Source organism: Miscanthus floridulus, chromosome 19 (genome assembly GCF_019320115.1).
Source record: "Miscanthus floridulus cultivar M001 chromosome 19, ASM1932011v1, whole genome shotgun sequence".
Taxonomy (NCBI): Eukaryota; Viridiplantae; Streptophyta; class Magnoliopsida; order Poales; family Poaceae; genus Miscanthus; species Miscanthus floridulus.
Window position 1 is genome coordinate 25,031,955 of NC_089598.1, and position 18,412 is coordinate 25,050,366.

Genomic DNA, 18,412 nt, shown 5'->3' on the forward strand with positions numbered 1-18,412 from the left:
GCTGCTAATACTACTACTATTATTACTACTATTACTATTAGGAGCCGTTTGGACTTTCATTTTGAAAGAATTCAAATCTACTTAATGGATTGTGTTATTTGACTTGGAATTTGATATTCCATAATTTTCTCTAATTCACAAATAAGCCTATCTCAAATTCATAGGGTGGAAGATGGAAATTGATTCTATAGATCACTATGCTATAATTCTACTCTCCAACTTATAGCACATTCTTCAACTCACTTCCCTACATATAAGTATGTCCCTTGTATGCCTAACAATAAATATACAAATATATTTCATATACAACTATATTAGCTTAATTAATCTATATCTAAATTATAATTATTAGAATAAATTCAATTTAAAAGATCCAAACGGTCCCTTACTTTGCGTCATCGTCGTCGTGGTGCGACGCACAATCGGAGGCTGACTAACGAGTGACGACGAGTAGATGATTATGGCGAGGTGTGCTCTAGACTCTAGTGTACGTGTACACTGTCATGGTTAGCTTGTTCTTGGTCTCCCCGGCCGAATTCGTGTCGTGACTCGTGAGCGTACGGATGAACCGGTTCAAATCAGATCAACGTACCTACGTATACTGGCTGACTACGATGTAGTACGATCGTTTGAAAGCAGGCACTTGGGACAGCTGGCCGGTGGCGACGCCATTCCCCGCTTCTTTTTGGGACGGAGGGAGACAGGTCACAGGGAGTAGGAGGCACCGATCCCTCCTTGATTCGCAGGTCGCAGCACCAAATGAAATGGCGCGCTTTGCACACTGTGAATGCCTCACGAGGTTTGGTTGAAACTCAGCAGTAAAAGTGTTTTGCAACAGCTGTCCGGCCCATATACATATTGTTGCGTAAACTTGTTATCAATCGGATATTGTTGCATTTGATACATGTAACTGAGAACAATGCAGAAATTTGATCGATTGTATTGTGTAGACTTACTCAATTCAATACTATACCGCGCATCCGCATAGATATGCAGGCCGGACAAACATTGTGAAACAAAAAGATCTTCTCGGCAGACTAATAAGCGGCAACCTAGATATGTTTGCTTGGAAGAACAAATAAAGGTTTGACTACAAGTCTACAAGTAAGCGGCAAATTCAAAGTCAATCGGTTAGCAAGCAGGTCTATTCAGGACTTCTAAAACGAAGACGCCAATCTGGGACCCGCTTGGAATTACCTGCGGAGATCAACGATCCCCACGAAGCGGTCATACTCATACATCCAGCAATCATCAAAGCAAACTCGAAATTTTGAACGACCACAGTAGTCTCAGGAGAGAAGTGGCTGGCAATCCCACGTACGCTCGTAGATAGAACGATGTAACCCGTGACGTCAGGGTCCGTGCATACTTATTTGGAGTATTATTCGGCTGGTATTAAAGCCGACTGATAAGCCAGCTCCAGCTGATTTATTGTGAGAAAAAAATACTGTAGATTATAGCTGATAAGTTCAAGCGAACAGGCCCGAATTGAGATCCAGATCACTAGTCTACATGTCAAACAAGACGACCTGTCAAAAATTCCTCAGTGAAGCTGCTTCAGTCGTAAAGCAGGGCTAAATAAAAACTAGAGGAGAACAGTACCAAACAGGCCTTTGGATACCTCATAGCCAGTTAGACACAAGTCCGCGACTATAAAGATCCAAACGTGTCCTAGCAGAGGGCAGAGGTCTTCCAGTGCTACCGAAAAGCAGAACTCATTACCAAGTCTTGCAACTATCACTAAGCGTTCGGCAACAAGCTGCTGCAAAAACCCTCATCTCATTGGCTATTGCCAATCAATTCGTCAAACGGATAAAGGAACCGAAGTCCATGTATCCAAGGAAATTGAAGAAGACAACATAGGGTGACTTCATCATCCCTAAACATCCTTCGTAAAAATAACCAAGTGCTCTCACTACCAGATGCTGACGTTTATAACCCCCACACAGGTAGCCCGTAACTCGTGTGCACACAAATTCTTGCCGATTGTCCAGAACAGTATCAGCATGTTGTGGTGATCACCACAAAGCGATCGTTTCATACCACTTGGCACCTATTGGCTGCAAACTAAAGTAAAGAGCCGAGAACGAAAGGCTCAAGACAGGACAGCCATCACATCCGACGCTCTCAACACAATGTAGCCCGTGCCATCAGCGCCCTTGAACTCGCTCCCTGCATACTTGGAGTACAGTACCGTGCTGCCCGCCGGCACCGACAGTGGCTGTCTCTTGCCTTCATCGTCCAGAGGACCCGGGCCAATAGCTACAACCTGCACCGACGAAACAGAGCTTTAGCTCATGTAATCACCTTTTAACGGCAGACCTTGAATACTTTGCTAGTGCTATCTCCCATACATGTATCTTGAGGCATCGAATCCTGCAAGCTGCAACTCGCACAAGAATAGAAGAGAAGTAACATAATTCTTATAGGCAAGCTGGTGGCAAGAACTCACCCTTCCGATGGACGGCTTCTCTTTAGTTGTTTCAGCGAGGATAAGGCCCCCAGGAGTTTTGTCTTCAGCTTCTGCAACCTGTCATGGCATGCCACGAGAAATGTAACTAAAGGATAGCAATGCTGTACAAGAGCAGAATATAATAACAAGAACAAAGACAAAGAGACGAGTAACAAAACTCAAGTTTTACAACCCAAAATATAAACATATGATAAAATTGTTACAACGAGAAAGAATTTATGAATACCTTGATGAGAACACGGTCATTGAGAGGCTTCATATCCTTCACATCATCTGTCTCAAGAATACCGATGATATCGTCTTCTTTGAGAATAAGATGCTTTGAGTCATTGAATTCGACCTCAGTCCCAGCATACTTCGAGTATACTACTTGTGCTCCAGTCTAAAAGACATAGGGATACACATTAAGGCCAAGCATTTCATGGGCAGTGAAGGAAAGAGTGCCAAACAATAAGCACTTAGGCAGTAGTACACATGAAAACTAGGTTGACAGCATTACATCAAACATCATCCAACTTGTCTGCTAGTAAATTCAGACATACTCGCTATACTAAAGCAGTCAAAGCTCCAGCTAAACTCCTACATAGGCCCGGTTTATCCTAAACTCATTCTGTTACCACGAGTCCCTAACTTGAATGCAAAGCGGAGCATAATGGTTAAAGAACATATTTGTACGACTGGAAGTTCAATTCGTAAGCAACCAAAGATCCATTTGTGCATGTTCAGACCTGCACTAGAGACATTTCCCTCGGCCCCAATTAGCACTATTCATCAGGAACTAATATGTCATGTGGGGCCACAGCTACCACCGTCGCAGGCGCAACCGCGACGTGAGGCGGGCCGCGGAGCGCGCTGAGCGCGACGCCCAGGCCAGCACGCGCGATGCGCAGGGAACATCCAGTGGCTAGGATAGAAAGAAGGAAGATTTGATTTGCTATCTTTCCCTAGAATCAAGGATTAGTTAGTTTCCTTTTCAACAGCCCGAGAGGCTATATGTATGGATCGAGGGCCATTTGATAAAGGAAGAAAGATCAGTTATCCTAAAACCTCCCTCTCTTCCCCAAAGACTCTCAAGCCCGATCACCGTGAGGGGTATAACCTCCAGATCGGAAGACACGGCTGACGGCTACGATCTACGTAGCCGCGGGCCGCCTACCCACGATCTCCAGGCCCTTGACAACCTGGTATCGGCTACCAGACGATCATCCTCCGCTACACCTTCCACCGCCGCCGCGCCATCTGCCCTCCACGCCCAGCCGCCACCACCACACTCCCCATCCGCATCCACCGCTACTTCTGTCGCCATGGCAGAACCCACGCTTGCTGATCTTCTTGCCCAGATGCAAGCCATGACCGCCGACCTTGCCGCGCTGAAGACCGACATGGCCTCCGTGAAGGCACAGTCCGAGTCGTCCGGATCAGGGGGCGCCGATGGCCACCGTCAGCTCGGGCCGCGCGAGCAGGAGTTTCACCCGAAACACAAGAAGTGGGATTTTCCCCGCTTCGACGGCACCACCGATCCGATGCTCTTCATCAATAAGTGCGAGGCCTATTTCCACCAACATCGCACCACGGTCGACGAGCGCGTGCTCATGGCGTCGTACCATCTGGACGACGTCGCGCAGCTCTGGTTCCTCCAGCTGCAGACGGATGACGGCACGCCGAACTGGAGCCACTTCAAGGATCTCCTCAACCTGCGGTTCGGCCCTCCCCTCCGTTCCGCGCCCATGTTCGAGCTCGCCGAATGCCGGCGCACGGGCACCGTGGCGGACTACTCCAACCAATTTCAGGCTCTCCTTCCGCACGCGGGCCGGCTCGAGGAGTCGCAACGCGTCCAGCTCTACACCGGGGGCCTTCTCCCACCGCTCAGCCACGCCGTCCGGCTGCACCATCCGGCCACCCTCGTCGAAGCCATGAGCCTGGCGCGTGAGGTGGAGATGATGGAGGCCTCCCGTCCGCCGCCGCCACTGCCTTCCCGAGCGCCCCAGCGCGGCGTTCTGCCCGCCCCGGCGCCACGGCCGGCGCTACCGGCCCCCCAGCAGCCCCTGGCGCTCCCGGCGCCACCTGTACCCGGACAACCGGGTCGCGGCGAAGGACCTCCACGTCGACTCTCCCCGGCTGAGATGGCGGAACGGCGCCGCCAAGGCCTCTGCTTCAACTGCAACGAACCATACACCCGGGGCCATAACCGCTTCTGCAAACGCCTCTTCTTCGTCGACGGGGTGGAGGTCGATGACGCCGTGGATGCTTCGGAAGCAGCTCACGCCGCGACGGAGGCACCAGGAGCCGAAGCACCCTGCTACTCCCTCCATGCCGTCGCTGGCGTTCCTGTCGCAGACACCATCCAGATCACGGTGTCCGTGGGGGCGGCCTCCCTCCTCGCCTTGCTCGACAGCGGTTCCACGCATAGTTTCATCGGCGAGGACGCGGCGCGCCGTACCGGCCTGCCGATCCAGGACCGGCCACGCCTGACCGCCACGGTCGCCAACGGCGAGCGCGTGGCCTGCCCAGGCGTCATTAGGAGCGCCCCCTTCTCCATCAACGGCACAGCTTTCCACACCGATCTCTTTGTGATGCCTCTTGCAGGGTACGAGGTTGTGCTGGGCACCTGCTGGATGGGCACACTCGGTCCCATCGTGTGGAACTTCGCGGATCGCGCGATGTCCTTCCACCAAGACGGCCGCACCATCACGTGGGCGGGCGTGCCGTCCTCGTCCGCCGCCAGCCCGCGCACCATCGCGGCGGCCAGTGGGACGCTCCTGGACGAGCTCCTGACCGCCTATGAGGACGTCTTCGCCACACCTTCGGGCCTGCCGCCACAGCGCACGCGGGACCACGCCATCGTCCTCAAACCCGGCTCGGCCCCCGTCGCCGTGCGGCCCTACCGCTATCCCGCGGCACACAAAGATGAGCTGGAGCGCCAGTGCGCCGCCATGATTCAGCAGGGCGTCGTCCGTCGCAGCGATTCGCCTTTCTCCTCCCCGGCCCTCCTCGTCCACAAGGCCGACGGCTCGTGGAGATTTTGCGTCGATTACCGCGCCCTCAACGCGCTGACCGTCAAGGACGCCTTCCCTATCCCGGTGGTGGATGAGCTCCTCGACGAGCTCCACGGCGCGCGCTTCTTCACCAAGCTCGACTTGCGCTCGGGCTACCACCAGGTGCGGATGCGCGCTGAGGACATCCACAAGACGGCGTTCCGCACCCACGACGGCCTCTACGAATTTCTGGTGATGCCGTTCGGGCTGTGCAACGCCCCGGCCACGTTCCAGGCGCTGATGAACGACGTCCTCCGGGCTTACCTTCGGCGGTTCGTCCTAGTCTTTTTCGATGACATCTTGATCTATAGTACCTCCTGGGCAGATCACCTCCGCCACCTGCGCATCGTCTTCGAGCTCCTGCGCCAGCACCGCCTGTTCGTCAAGCGCTCCAAGTGCTGTTTTGGTGTGGACGTCGTTGCCTATCTAGGCCACACCATTTCAGCCGCCGGCGTCGCCATGGACCCCAGCAAGGTCCAAGCCATCCACGAGTGGCCTCGGCCCCGTTCCGCGCGGGCGGTCCGTGGCTTCCTTGGGTTGGCGGGCTACTATCGGAAGTTCGTCCACAACTACGGCTCCATCGCCGCGCCCCTCACAGCGCTCTTGAAGAAGGACGGCTTCACTTGGGGGGCTGCCGCCGAGGAGGCGTTCGGCGCACTCAAGGCCGCCGTAACTTCGGCGCCGGTCTTGGCCTTGCCGGACTTTACCAAACTGTTCGTGGTGGAGTGCGACACGTCGACATACGGCTTCGGCGCCGTCCTTTTGCAGGAGGGCCATCCCATCGCCTTCTTCAGCAGACCGGTGGCGCCACGACACCGCTCCCTAGCGGCGTATGAGCGGGAGCTCATTGGCCTCGTGCTCGCAGTGCGGCACTGGAGGCCATATCTGTGGGGCCGCTACTTCCTCGTCAAGACGGACCACCATAGCCTCAAGTTTCTGCTGGATCAACGCCTTGCCACCATTCCCCAGCACCATTGGGTTGGCAAGCTGCTCGGCTTCGACTTCGCCGTCGAGTACAAGTCCGGGGCAACCAACGTCGTGGCGGACGCCCTCTCGCGTCGCGATGCTGAGGAGGACAGCATGGGCGGTCTCCGCGCCATCTCGGCACCGCGCTTTGACTACATCAGCCGTCTCCGCCAGGCACAGGCCGTCGACCCTGCCCTGGTCGCGATCCACGACGAGGTGCGCGCGGGCTCCAGAACCGCTCCATGGGCGGTCAGGGACGACATGGTACTCTATGACGGGCGCCTCTACATCCCGCCTACATCGCCCCTGCTCCAGGAGATTGTTGCTGCGATCCATGACGATGGGCATGAAGGCGTTCAGCGCACCTGGCACCGGCTGCAGCGCGACTTCCACTTCCCCAACATGCGCCGCATCGTCCAGGACTTCGTGCGGGACTGCGCCACGTGCCAACGATTCAAGTCCGAGCATCTACGGCCGGCGGGTCTCTTGCTGCCCCTCCCAGTGCCATCTATGGTCTGGGCCGACATTGGGCTGGATTTCATCGAGGCGCTGCCTAAGGTCGACGGGAAGTCGGTCATCCTCTCCGTCGTCGACCGCTTCAGCAAGTACTGCCACTTCATCGCACTCGGGCATCCGTATACCGCCGAGTCCGTGGCCCAGGCCTTCTTCACCAACATCGTCCGCCTCCACGGGATGCCTCAGTCCATCGTCTCCGACCGGGACCCGGTGTTCACGTCCGTCTTTTGGCGTGAGCTCATGAGACTCATGGGCACCAAGCTGCACATGACCTCCGCCTTCCACCCCCAGTTGGATGGCCAAACCGAGGCAGCGAACCGCGTCATAGTCATGTATCTCCGTTGTTTCACAGGAGATCGCCCTCGCCAGTGGCTCCGGTGGCTGCCATGGGCAGAATACGTCTACAACACGGCCTTCCAGTCGTCGCTTCGGGAGACGCCGTTCCGGGTGGTCTACGGCCGCGACCCTCCGACCATACGCTCGTATGAGCCGGGTGAGACCCGTGTCGCAGCTGTGGCCCGCGACATGGAGGAGCGCGAGGAGTTCCTCGCCGAGGTCCGCCATCGCCTGGAGCAAGCCCAGGCGGTGCAGAAGCTGCACTACGACCGCCATCATCGCCAGGTCGCCTACGCCGTTGGCGATTGGGCCTTGCTGCGTCTTCATCAGCGCCAGGCGACGTCCCTCCCCCGCACCACGTCGGGCAAGCTGAAGGCCCGCTACCTGGGGCCCTACCGGGTCATCGAGAAGATCAATGAGGTCGCGGTGCGGCTTGAGCTACCTCCGCAAGCCCGTATCCACGACGTATTCCACGTCGGGACCCTCAAGAAGTTCAGTGGCACCCCACCGGCCACCCCACCTCCTCTGCCGGACATCCAGCATGGCGCGGTGCTTCCAGCTCCCGACCGAGTCACTCAGGCTCGCCTAGCACGTGGCGTCACCCAGGTCCTGGTCTTCTGGCGCGGCGAGCCTGCTTCTTCGGCCTCCTGGGAAGACCTCGACGCTTTCCGCGCTTCATATCCAGATTTCCAGCTCGAGGACGAGCTGGGTCTCGAGGGGGCGAGAGATGTCATGTGGGGCCACAGCTACCACCGTCGCAGGCGCAACCGCGACGTGAGGCGGGCCGCGGAGCGCGCTGAGCGCGACGCCCAGGCCAGCACGCGCGATGCGCAGGGAACATCCAGTGGCTAGGATAGAAAGAAGGAAGATTTGATTTGCTATCTTTCCCTAGAATCAAGGATTAGTTAGTTTCCTTTTCAACAGCCCGAGAGGCTATATGTATGGATCGAGGGCCATTTGATAAAGGAAGAAAGATCAGTTATCCTAAAACCTCCCTCTCTTCCCCAAAGACTCTCAAGCCCGATCACCGTGAGGGGTATAACCTCCAGATCGGAAGACACGGCTGACGGCTACGATCTACGTAGCCGCGGGCCGCCTACCCACGATCTCCAGGCCCTTGACATAATACAAATTTGCCAGTTGCAATTATACTAGAACAGAATGCAAAGCTCTTTCTGTGCATCAATCAGCAGAGATAGTTTTGAGTTGTGCATCCCCGGTCCCCGAAGATAATCTGATTTGTCCAAGTCGTAACGAATGGTTCTTAGCAAAGTTCCAAAAAGCGGTATTAAGCGGCTGCTTAAGCACGCTTAAGCGCTACGCGGGAGGCTGCCGCTTCGCTTCGGGCCATAAGCGGCCCCTAAGCGGCACCGGCGCTTCAGCGGACGCGCGCGGAAGCCGCTGAGGCGGAGAAAGGCGCCGCGGAAACCTTGCTCCGCGGCTGCTCAGCGAGCCAGCGACCGGGTGGGAAAGGCAGCGCGGGAGATGGATGCGCGCGCCGTGCGGAAGTTCCAATCGGGCGCGCGCCGTGCGGAACCCGATTCGGGGTGCGGGAGAGGAGGGGATAAAAGCAGAAGAGACTTCCCGCCGCCGCCCGCAGACCGACGCGGGACGCCCGTCGAAGCCAGACCGACGCTCGACGCCCGCCGACTGCTGATTCGAGCCGCCGCTGGAGGAGGTCGAGCTCGTCGGTCTCTTCCCCAAGTCCGATGTCTCTTCCCCAAGGTCGAGCTCGAGCCGCCCCCATCTCCAGTGTCGTCCTCTCGATTCTCTTCCCCACGCTCGGCAAGGTGAGCTCCTCTGCCTCTGCTTGACTTCTTCACTGTCTGCTCCTCTCTCCTCTGCTTCTCCGTTCTCCACTCTGGTTCTCCCTTCCCTTCTCCTCCCTCCCCCGCCTTAATGTGTGCTACACTGCTACTGCTAGGCTCCAGTTCCATATAGGTGTGCGCATGTGCAGTCTTGGATTGCTAGATTAGTTTATGCCTAATTCCTTCCCTGCTTTTGTTGTATAGATTAGTAGAATACAGATTTCTTGTTTTGTTTTGTGCTTTTAGATTTCTTCTTGTGTTGTGCAGCACTACAGATTAGTGATTAGTTAGTCTACCTAATTCCTTTGCTTCTTGTCCTTGTCTAGATTAATAGAATACTAATTAAGTAATTATAGGATGGAGGTTGCTGGGACACAAGCAGTAGGAGAACCCCAGTCATCAGTAGAGGAAACTTTGTCTCTCAAGAGGAAGTCAGATGATGTAGGATGGGAATAAGGGTATCTATGTGATCCTACCAATCTTGGGGGGGGGGGGGTCGTATGAAGCAACACATAGCAGGTGTTGGGAATTCTGTGGCTAAATGTGAAAAGAGCACAGAAGAAGATAAAGCAAAGTGTAAGAAAGCACTAGATGCAGCAGCAAATAAGAGGAAAGAAAAGGCTATTCGTGAGCTCAATCTTAGAGAAGTGTCTGTTTCTCGAGTTTCTGGAGAAGGAGAGAAAGAAGGATCCTGTCTTCGCAGCTCAGAGCCTCACAAGTTAGGTCCCATTGATAAGTGGACAAGGCTAATTGATCCTAAATCAACACAAGCTGAAGCCTTGAAGCAACAAAAGATAAACAAACTTTGGAAACAGAGAACACATGAGGTGCAGCAGTATGTTGCAAGATGGATGTATACACACACGGTAATTCACTAATCACCTCCCTTGCATATACTATTCCGGTATTCTTCATGTACATTATTGTTTGAAAATACACGTGGTAATTAACTTGTATTCTTTTCTCTATTTCACAGCCATACCATTTAATGCTATTGACAATGATGAGTTTGTACAAATGTGTGAAGCAATTGGTCAATTTGGTGTTGGATTTGAACCTCCTTCTCAAGATCATTTAAGGGGGGTTTTGTTGAATGAGGAATATGCAAGAACCAAGAGTTTGCTGCAGGAACATGATGCTGAAAAGGTGAAGAATGGATGCTCTATCATGACTGATGCCTGGTCTGATAAGAAGAGGAGAAGCATAATGAACTTGTGCACGAATTGCGCTGATGGAACAAGTTTTATCAGCTCAAAGGAGATGTCAGATGTGTCACACACAAGTGAAGTCATCTTTGAACTAGTGGACAAAGCAATTGAAGAAATTGGCCCTGATGATGTAGTGCAAGTAGTGACTGACAATGCTTCTAATAACATGGGAGCAAAGAAGTTGTTGCATGAGAAGAGACCAAACATATTTTGGACCTCATGTGCAACTCACACAATCAACTTGATGCTGCAAGGAATTGGCAGCCAAAAGAGGTTCCAGAAGGTAATTGACCAAAGCAAAAGCATTCACTACCTTTGTGTATCGGCACACAAGAACCTTGGAATGCATGAGACACTTCACAGAGCGTAGAGATATAGTCAGGCCGGGAGTAACAAGATTTGCTTCAGCATTTCTTACTTTGGAAAGCATTCTAAAGAAGAAAGATCAGCTAAGAAAGATGGTGGTTCATAGCAAGTGGGATGGACTGAGAGAAGTGTCATCCAAAAAAGGAAAGGCTGCAACAGCAACAATGATGAATCCAGAATTTTGGAAAGAAGTCAAGATGTGCTTGAAAGTTTTTGAGCCTCTAGTAAAAGTTCTTTGTTTGGTTGATGGGGATGTGAAGCCATCTATGGGTTTCTTGTATGGAGAATTATTGAAGGCAAAGAGAGAGATCAAGCAAGTTTATGGCAATGTGGAGTCTCGCTACAAAGATGTCATGGCTATTATTGATAAGAAGATGGAAGGCCGGCTTAATTCCGTTTTGCACCTGAGTGCATACTTGCTGAATCCTCATTACAGTTATGCTGATGCTTCAATATTTGATGATGGCACTATAATAGAAGGGTTTATTAGTTGTGTTGAGACTTTCTATCATGATGATGATGACAAGCAAGATCAGGCTGTAAATGTTGAACTGAGGAAATTTCAGAATAGAGAAGGTTCCTTTGCGAAGAAGCTTGCTAGGACTTATCAAAACTTTGACTTTAACCCAGGTAACAAGTTCTGTACAGAACACCCTGCAATATTTATGTTCCTACATTTTCTATTTATTTCAGCAAAATTTAGTTCTCTTAGTGTTTGTTTTAGCATCTTGGTGGAAACTCAATGGAAATGAAACACCTGTTCTACAAAGGATGGCTATGAGAATTCTTTCACTAACTTCAAGCTCCTCAGGCTGCGAAAGAAACTGGAGTGTTTTTGATTTGGTCAGTAACCTGTAATCTCAAGTCTGAATATTCAGTTTATTCTCCAACCTGATTTGCTTATGTTCTTAATTCTTATGTTTATTTGTAGGTACATACTAAGAAAAGAAATAGGCTAACTACAGCCCGCCTAAACTCTCTTGTCTTCATACAATTCAATTCCAAACTCATGAGCAGGAGACAACAGATTAAGTCAAAGAAGATTACTGATGTTCTCTTATCCAATGATGTCATGCAAGCTCAAGGTTTCATGTTTGATGGTGGAGATGAGTGTGCAACAGTTGTCTATGAGGATGATGATGAAGAAGAAATGCCCGGTACAGGGATACGTTGGACTGTTATTGGAGAAGCAATGGGAGCAAGTGAACAGCTAGAGCTGCGTCGAAGTTCAAGAATAAGAGAGCTCTATGCAGAAGAGGGATTTGATTCTAAAGAAGAGAAATTTGACAATGAGGATGGGCTGGATGGCATGGATGAAGGTGAATGAGTCAGCTGGAATGATGGCATCTTTTGTTATGTCTATCTATGCATTGCCATCATTGATGTTTTATCAATTTATCAGTTGTGTTGTACTGTCATGCTCATGAGTGGGCTGCAATGATGTATCTTTTAATTTGGAACTAAGTAGGACCTAAAACTATGGTTTATGAACTTCAGATGCAATGTTATGTTCTTATGAACTAAGTAGTAGTGTTCTTGCCATTACTATTCGCCTTATCTGTTTATAAATATTTAATCATGAGGTATATTTTTTGTTTTATGAACCTAATCAACATTTGATGTTTCCCATATCTGTGACTGTTGGGAACATTACAACATGAAACCAACAATTGCTGAGTTGTACCTGTACAAGTCCAATTGCTCAGCTCTACAAGTCTAGGAATAAGATCAAATAAGGTATGTTTTTATTTATACTTCTCAAGTTCACAGCTTATTACATGAATCTGATTTGCTACAGTACAAAACGCTTAAGCGACGCTTTGTACGCTTAAGCCCGCTTAAGCTCTAAGCGGCGGGTCACCGCTCGCTTAGCGCTTAGCGCTTTTTTGAACTTTGGTTCTTAGTATGCAAATGGAAAATTGTCAGTCCTTTTCAAGAAAGGATATTTTCAGTCAAACTCATCCTTATCCCCCACCCCAACCCACCGCCCACACACAACGAAATTTAGAGCTGCCTGGTCCAAATCATGGCCAAAAAATTAGGGTTCAAGCCAAAGTATAGAAAAAAGCTAGCATAACCCAAACTTGGTAGTACCAACACATGGCGTACATGCCATATTGGGATGGACTGGAGTCCAGAACCACTGAAGTACCAAACTAAATTTGGCCAGAGTTTTATCCATGTTTACATTTTGTCGCATTTAATTAGTATAAAATTTGGTGGGTCTTTACGGCACCATTTGTAGACAACCAAAATGTAGCTTGCTCCTAAGATTGTGTTAAGTTTGTTAGTCGCTGAATTCTTATCTTGGTAGTAGCAGAATTCTTACTCTCATCGAGAGAGGATGACACTAGGAGTTGGGGCAATTTTCTGGTTTATTTCTCACACAAATGCCATGCCAACCTGAGGGGTTGGGGATACATATTTATAGGCTGCTAGCCAGCCAAGCATATGCCAAGATGCCAAGCATATGCCAAGATGCCATGCATATGCCAAGATGCTAGTCCTAGATGCTAAGATGCTGTCCTAGATGCTGTCCTAGATGCTAGTCCTAGATGCAGCCCCACACAGAGACTTATCCATCATTCTCCCCCTAAGTCTTGTGCGTCGTCTTGTGGGAAAGTTGAACCATCCTAGTCCTGGAGCAGAGCTCAAGGAACTTGATCCTCCCAAGAGGCTTAGTAAGCAAGTCCGCAAGCTGGTCCTTGGTGTTGATGTAGCTCGCCTTGATGCTCTCTTCCTCCAAACAGCCTCGGATGAAGTGGTACCTCACCCGGATGTGCTTACTCCGTTTATGGAAAATGGGGTTCTTTGCGCAAAAGCCAGAGCGGACTTGTTGTCCATCCTGAGCTCCACCGCTCTAGTGTCTCTGCCGAGGAGATCGCCAAGCAGTCGAGCGAGCCAAAGCGCCTGAGTCGAAGCGGTGGAGGCCGCTATGTACTCGGCCTCGCAGCTGGACAGGACCACCACCTGCTGCTTGACCGACTGCCAGCTAACGAGGCACTTGCCGAGGAAGAAGAGGATCCCGCTCGTGCTCTTGCTGGTGTCGATGTCGCCGGCGCGGTCGCTGCCACTGTACCCGACGAAGTGTGGCGCCCCAGGGCACCTAGGGTAGTAGAGGCTGTGGTCGAGAGCCCCCGCAACGTAGCGGATGATCCTCTTCACAGCCTGCTGGTGCTCCGTCGTCGGTCGCTGCATGAACCGACTAATGTAACCGACGAAGAATGTCAAGTCCGGCCATGTGTGGGCGAGGTAGTGAAGGCTCCCCACAAGACGCCGGTACTACGTAGCGTCCACCTCCTCCGTCGTGCTGTCGCGGCTCAACTTCAGCCTCTCCTCCATCGGAGTGAGGGTTGGGTTGCAGTTGGTGAGCCCAGCTAGCTCAACGACGCGCTTGGCGTAGGCGGTCTGTCGAAGCGTGATCCCGGAGTCATCCTGGTGCACCTCGATTCCCAGGTAGAAGGAGAGAGACCCCAGGTAAATCATCTGGAAGGTGGCCTTCATCTCTTCCTTGAATGCCGCCACCTCCGCATCCTTGGTGCCGGTGATCACCAAGTCGTCGACGTAGACACCCACCAGCAGAGCATTTCCTCCACTGCCCCGTCGGTAGATGGCCGCCTCGTGCGGGCTTTGCTCGAAGCCCATCCCCTGTAGCGTGGAATCCAACTTGGCATTCCACGCCCTCGGTGCCTGCCGCAAGCCATAGAGGGCCTTGCGCAGGCGGAGCACCTTGCCCTCCTTGCCGAGGATCGCAAATCCCGGCGGCTGGTGCACGTAGACCTCCTCCTTCAAGTCGCCGTTAAGGAACGCCGACTTGACGTCCATGTGATGAACACGCCTGCCCTCCTGGGCAGCTAGCGCAAGGAGGAGTCGCACGGACTCCATCCGTGCAACGGGAGCAAAGGCGTCGTCGAAGTCAACCCCCTCCTGCTGCACGAAACCTCGTGCCACCAAGCGAGCCTTGTGCTTGACGATGACGCCGGCTTCATCCCTCTTCAGCTTGTACACCCACTTAAGGGTGATCGCGCGGTGACCACGAGGAAGGTCAGCAAGCTCCCAGGTGCGGTTCTTCTCAACCGCATCCATGTCCAATTGCATCACGGCGCGCCATGCCGCGTGTCTCTCGGCCTCTGCAAACGACCGAGGCTCGCCGTCGTCACACGCAAGGTGCAACTGCGCCTCCAGGTCGTGAGGCACCTGTCCCAGCACCGGCTGGTCGCCGAGAAGGTTCTCCATCGTACAGTACCGCAATGGCTCGCCGTCGTGGTACGCGTCGATGCGCTCCTCGTCGTGAGAGAGCAGAGTAGCGAGCTCAACCGGGCTGTGCTCGACACGAGCTGGTGTTGGAGTAGACATGCCCGGAGAGGTGCCTGTCGGTGCTGGAGTGCGTGGCGGTGCCGGCTGTGGTGGAGCCGCCAAAGAACTCATCGCAACCGAGGTCCTGGCTGGAGAGCGTGGTACTATCGGAGTAGCAGGCGCCGGGGTCGGTGGAGGCTCGGGGACTGGGGTAGACGCGCTCGTCGAAGAAGAGCTGCATACTCCCCCAGCTCCCTCGAAGTGGACGTACTCGACAGTGAAGTCGTCGTACGTCGGAGCCGAGCCGTCGTCCACCGCCTTGTCCCACGCCCATCCTCGCCCTTCGTCGAACACAACGTCGCGCGCCGTGCGCACACGCTATGTCTTCGGGTCGAGGATGCGGTAGGCCTTCGAGCCCTCTGCGTAGCCGATGAACACTCCCGGAGTGCTCCTATTGTCGAGCTTGCTGATGTGGCCAAGCTCCTTGGCGAACGCGAGACAGCCGAAGACCCGCAAGTGGGAGACCGCCGGCTTGCGCCCATGCCAAGCCTCGTACGGCGTCCATCAAAGTTCTAGCTTGATGTGATGTGGATACGAGAACCTCGTCTAACTACAATTCAGTGCAGTTCTATCCATACAATTCAGGTGTATGTTTTGTAAAGATCTAGAGGATTCCTATGTGCAAACCATATACCTTTCGAAAAGCTTGGGAAGGCTATTTCCACACACAATAAATGGTGCCGCATCATAAAAAAATTGTGGGCAACGATGCAGACTGTACACAGAAATTGCTTTGTAATTCCAAGTTAGCACAATTGAGATAGAGTAACTCCTGAGTTTCCTTGCTAGTAACACTTACTTGAGCTTCTTGTGAGAGGAACCATGAGCTATAAATAGGAAAGAACCTGCAAGGGGCTGGCTGATCTCCATGTCTTTAGAGACAAACTAGGGTAGGGATAACTAGCTATAAATATGCTGATGTGAGGGTTGCTAACTTGATTGCTAATCTAGCAGTCTAGCAAAGGAACTTCAGGGCTACTCAAACTCAGTTATACTAGCTTGCAGTTGCAGATACAGCCTGTACCCATACACCATGTGACGAATTAGCTATATCTTCTGCTTTGCACTTCCAATGACTACTCTAACTCAATCTCACAGGTATGGCTTGTATCTAAGCAACATGTAACAAATTAGCTAGAAGGAAAAGAATAGTTCTATAGTACAATTATTAGATGCACAGAGTACCTAGTAACAATAAGAAAAGTAGGATTACATAGGTATCACATGACATTTTTCCAAAGAACCACTTTTAACCTCCAATTTTACCATTCCCTTCAACATTAAAACTTAATAACGTGTTCTTGTTTGTGCAATGTGAAGCCTACTAGTGAGCATCAAATCCTGGGTCGGCGCATCACATTAAATTAAGTTATGGCTACAAGCATGGAACCTCATCTCATCATATCCATATTTACCACCAGCAACCCATAACATAGGCATCTGGATTAGACATTAGAAGTTACTAATCCACCAGAAACAATGATTTACCTTTATATCAACCACTACTTTCTTGTCCCCAATGGTCCTTCCCTCTCCAACAGCAACAACCTCACCTCCTTGCGGTTTAGTCTGCGCGGTAGATGGAAGCAAGATGCCACCAACTGTCTTCTCCTCTGCAGCACCGAGCTTCACAAGCACCCTATCTCCCAGAGGCTTCAGTGAAGTGTACTGCAACATGACATCACATTAAACTCAGTGCTGCAAGCCATACACAAGCATTCCTACATTCTACAAAACACTTGGAAGTGAATCGTGAACATACAGGCCAAAATTGGGCGCACAATGCAACCCAAAGCCACAGACTAACCAAGACTACGGCTGTATACCTTTGGGGTGACGACGGTGGCAGCCTTCACGACCAGGCTACGGACCGAGCGCCTCGACGAGCAGACCCGGAGCGCTGCGGGCTGAGAGACGAGGCCCTTGTTCGTGAAGGCCACAGCGGCGACTCCAGCACCAGAGAGCTGCACCGACGACATTCTCGTGTGCTCTCTAAACGATTAGAAGCTGCAGTTTCAGACAGACACTAACAACTAAGCTTAAATTGGTCAAAAAACAGCCTAATATCCAAATCTCAATTGAAAATAAACTGCATTAGTCAACCAATCCCCCTCCCCCCATCACACCTAGAGCAGATTAGAGTCCACTCGATCCACGCACATAAGAGAACTCAATTAAATCAAGCGCGCCTATTGCAGTACCAAACACCTAACTGAATCTACACTCCGATCCACTAAACGAGAAAAGATGGACCACAATCGGAATCGGATCGGAGTACGTCAAACTGACCCCAAATCCCACTCCTAAACCGGCCAAATCCAACACCCAACAAGCGAGAATCCCAGCGGGTAGTACCTTATGGCTGGGGCCTGGGGGTGCTTCGGAATCTGGCTGCCGTGTGTGAGAAGCGAGTTGGGGGCAGAGGACGGGAGAAGATAAACCCTATGCTAGGAGAGTACAGCAACGGCGTCGAGCCAAAGCCCAGCCCGCACTTTTTATCCCCAACGCCAGCGCGTCCGCTGCGCCGCGGCCGCCCGGTTACCCTGCGCCGATTTGGGCTTGCGCACGGGAGTTTCCACTGAGTTTGGATGGATTTGGGCGGGGTAAGCTGCTCCGGAGGGGTACGGTACCGGCCTATGCCGAGCGGGGCTAACCGCTTGGCTTTGGCTGGTTGGTGGTGCGTGCCTGCTGCGTAGCGACCGGATGGTTCTAGAACGTCCTACGGACTGGGTTTGAAATGGGCTAGACGCCATCTGCCCGTTCGGTAGGCTGGCTCCCCAGCACCAGCCAGCCAATGCTGCTGACCTTCAGTCGTGGCCAGCAGCCTTCAGTCACCAGCTGGTTAAGACACATTTAAAAATTGGCGTCAATGTATCATAGCTCATGCTGATTTCAAATTTTTGAATTCAAACTACCATGCATCCGTATATGCTCCTATAATGTCAATTGAGATACTACACAGCAAGTCCAACCTGGCTATATTGAGTTCAGAGGACATAATACTCGCTACACAAAATAATGCATAACACAACACAGAGTAAGCCTTTTAGCACTAGCAACTGATTATCAAACAGACTTGCCCTCCTATGCACCGACCTCCTGCAAGTGCTCCACGTCCAATGTGGTCTTGCACCCCACTGCCATCTGCAAGTAAAGAACAATTAGCTATTGGTCCGGCACATCCACAAGTATACAAGGGTTCCTATGCAGACTTCACAGAAAAATCCACACTCTTCAAATGAGTTGATGGAACTCCACACAAAAAAGGCATGCTCTAAGATTTTACCTGTCAAAGCAAGCTTTAAACCATATCTTGCATGCTTGGCAAAAAAACACCAGGTGTATCAA

General features: G+C 51.7%; 2 protein-coding genes across 3 annotated transcripts; one reads left to right on the top strand and one right to left on the bottom strand.

Moving 5' to 3' along the window:
- Nucleotides 1-1,760: 1,760 nt before the first annotated feature.
- LOC136525317 (20 kDa chaperonin, chloroplastic-like) lies at nt 1,761-17,617 on the bottom strand. 2 transcript variants are annotated; one of them, XM_066518319.1, is made up of 6 exons: nt 17,354-17,617; nt 16,891-17,071; nt 16,553-16,732; nt 2,700-2,855; nt 2,453-2,530; nt 1,761-2,269 (listed from the first exon to the last, which is right to left on the bottom strand). In XM_066518319.1, exons 2-6 carry the CDS (start codon nt 17,041-17,043, stop codon nt 2,096-2,098), a joined length of 741 nt encoding a protein of 246 aa, XP_066374416.1. In that variant the 5' UTR covers nt 17,044-17,071; nt 17,354-17,617; the 3' UTR covers nt 1,761-2,095. The 2 variants fall into 2 exon arrangements, with proteins under 2 accessions (XP_066374416.1, XP_066374414.1); XM_066518317.1 differs by having other exon boundaries at nt 17,420-17,613.
- Nucleotides 9,238-12,035, top strand: LOC136525316 (uncharacterized). The gene is made up of 3 exons (XM_066518316.1): nt 9,238-11,338; nt 11,433-11,551; nt 11,640-12,035. Exons 1-3 carry the CDS (start codon nt 10,690-10,692, stop codon nt 12,033-12,035), a joined length of 1,164 nt encoding a protein of 387 aa, XP_066374413.1. The 5' UTR covers nt 9,238-10,689.
- Nucleotides 17,618-18,412: the final 795 nt, after the last annotated feature.

Excerpts from the sequence above, each read along its gene's own strand:
- LOC136525317 (XM_066518319.1), bottom strand. The coding sequence starts at position 17,043 with ATGTCGTCGGTGCAGCTCTCTGGTGCTGGAGTCGCCGCTGTGGCCTTC. Across the intron at positions 16,733-16,890 it reads CCACCGTCGTCACCCCAAAG|TACACTTCACTGAAGCCTCT; the intron begins GTATACAGCCGT and ends GTCATGTTGCAG. Across the intron at positions 2,270-2,452 it reads AGAAGCCGTCCATCGGAAGG|GTTGTAGCTATTGGCCCGGG; the intron begins GTGAGTTCTTGC and ends TCGTCGGTGCAG.
- LOC136525316 (XM_066518316.1), top strand. The coding sequence starts at position 10,690 with ATGAGACACTTCACAGAGCGTAGAGATATAGTCAGGCCGGGAGTAACA. Across the intron at positions 11,339-11,432 it reads AAACTTTGACTTTAACCCAG|CATCTTGGTGGAAACTCAAT; the intron begins GTAACAAGTTCT and ends TGTTTGTTTTAG. Across the intron at positions 11,552-11,639 it reads ACTGGAGTGTTTTTGATTTG|GTACATACTAAGAAAAGAAA; the intron begins GTCAGTAACCTG and ends GTTTATTTGTAG.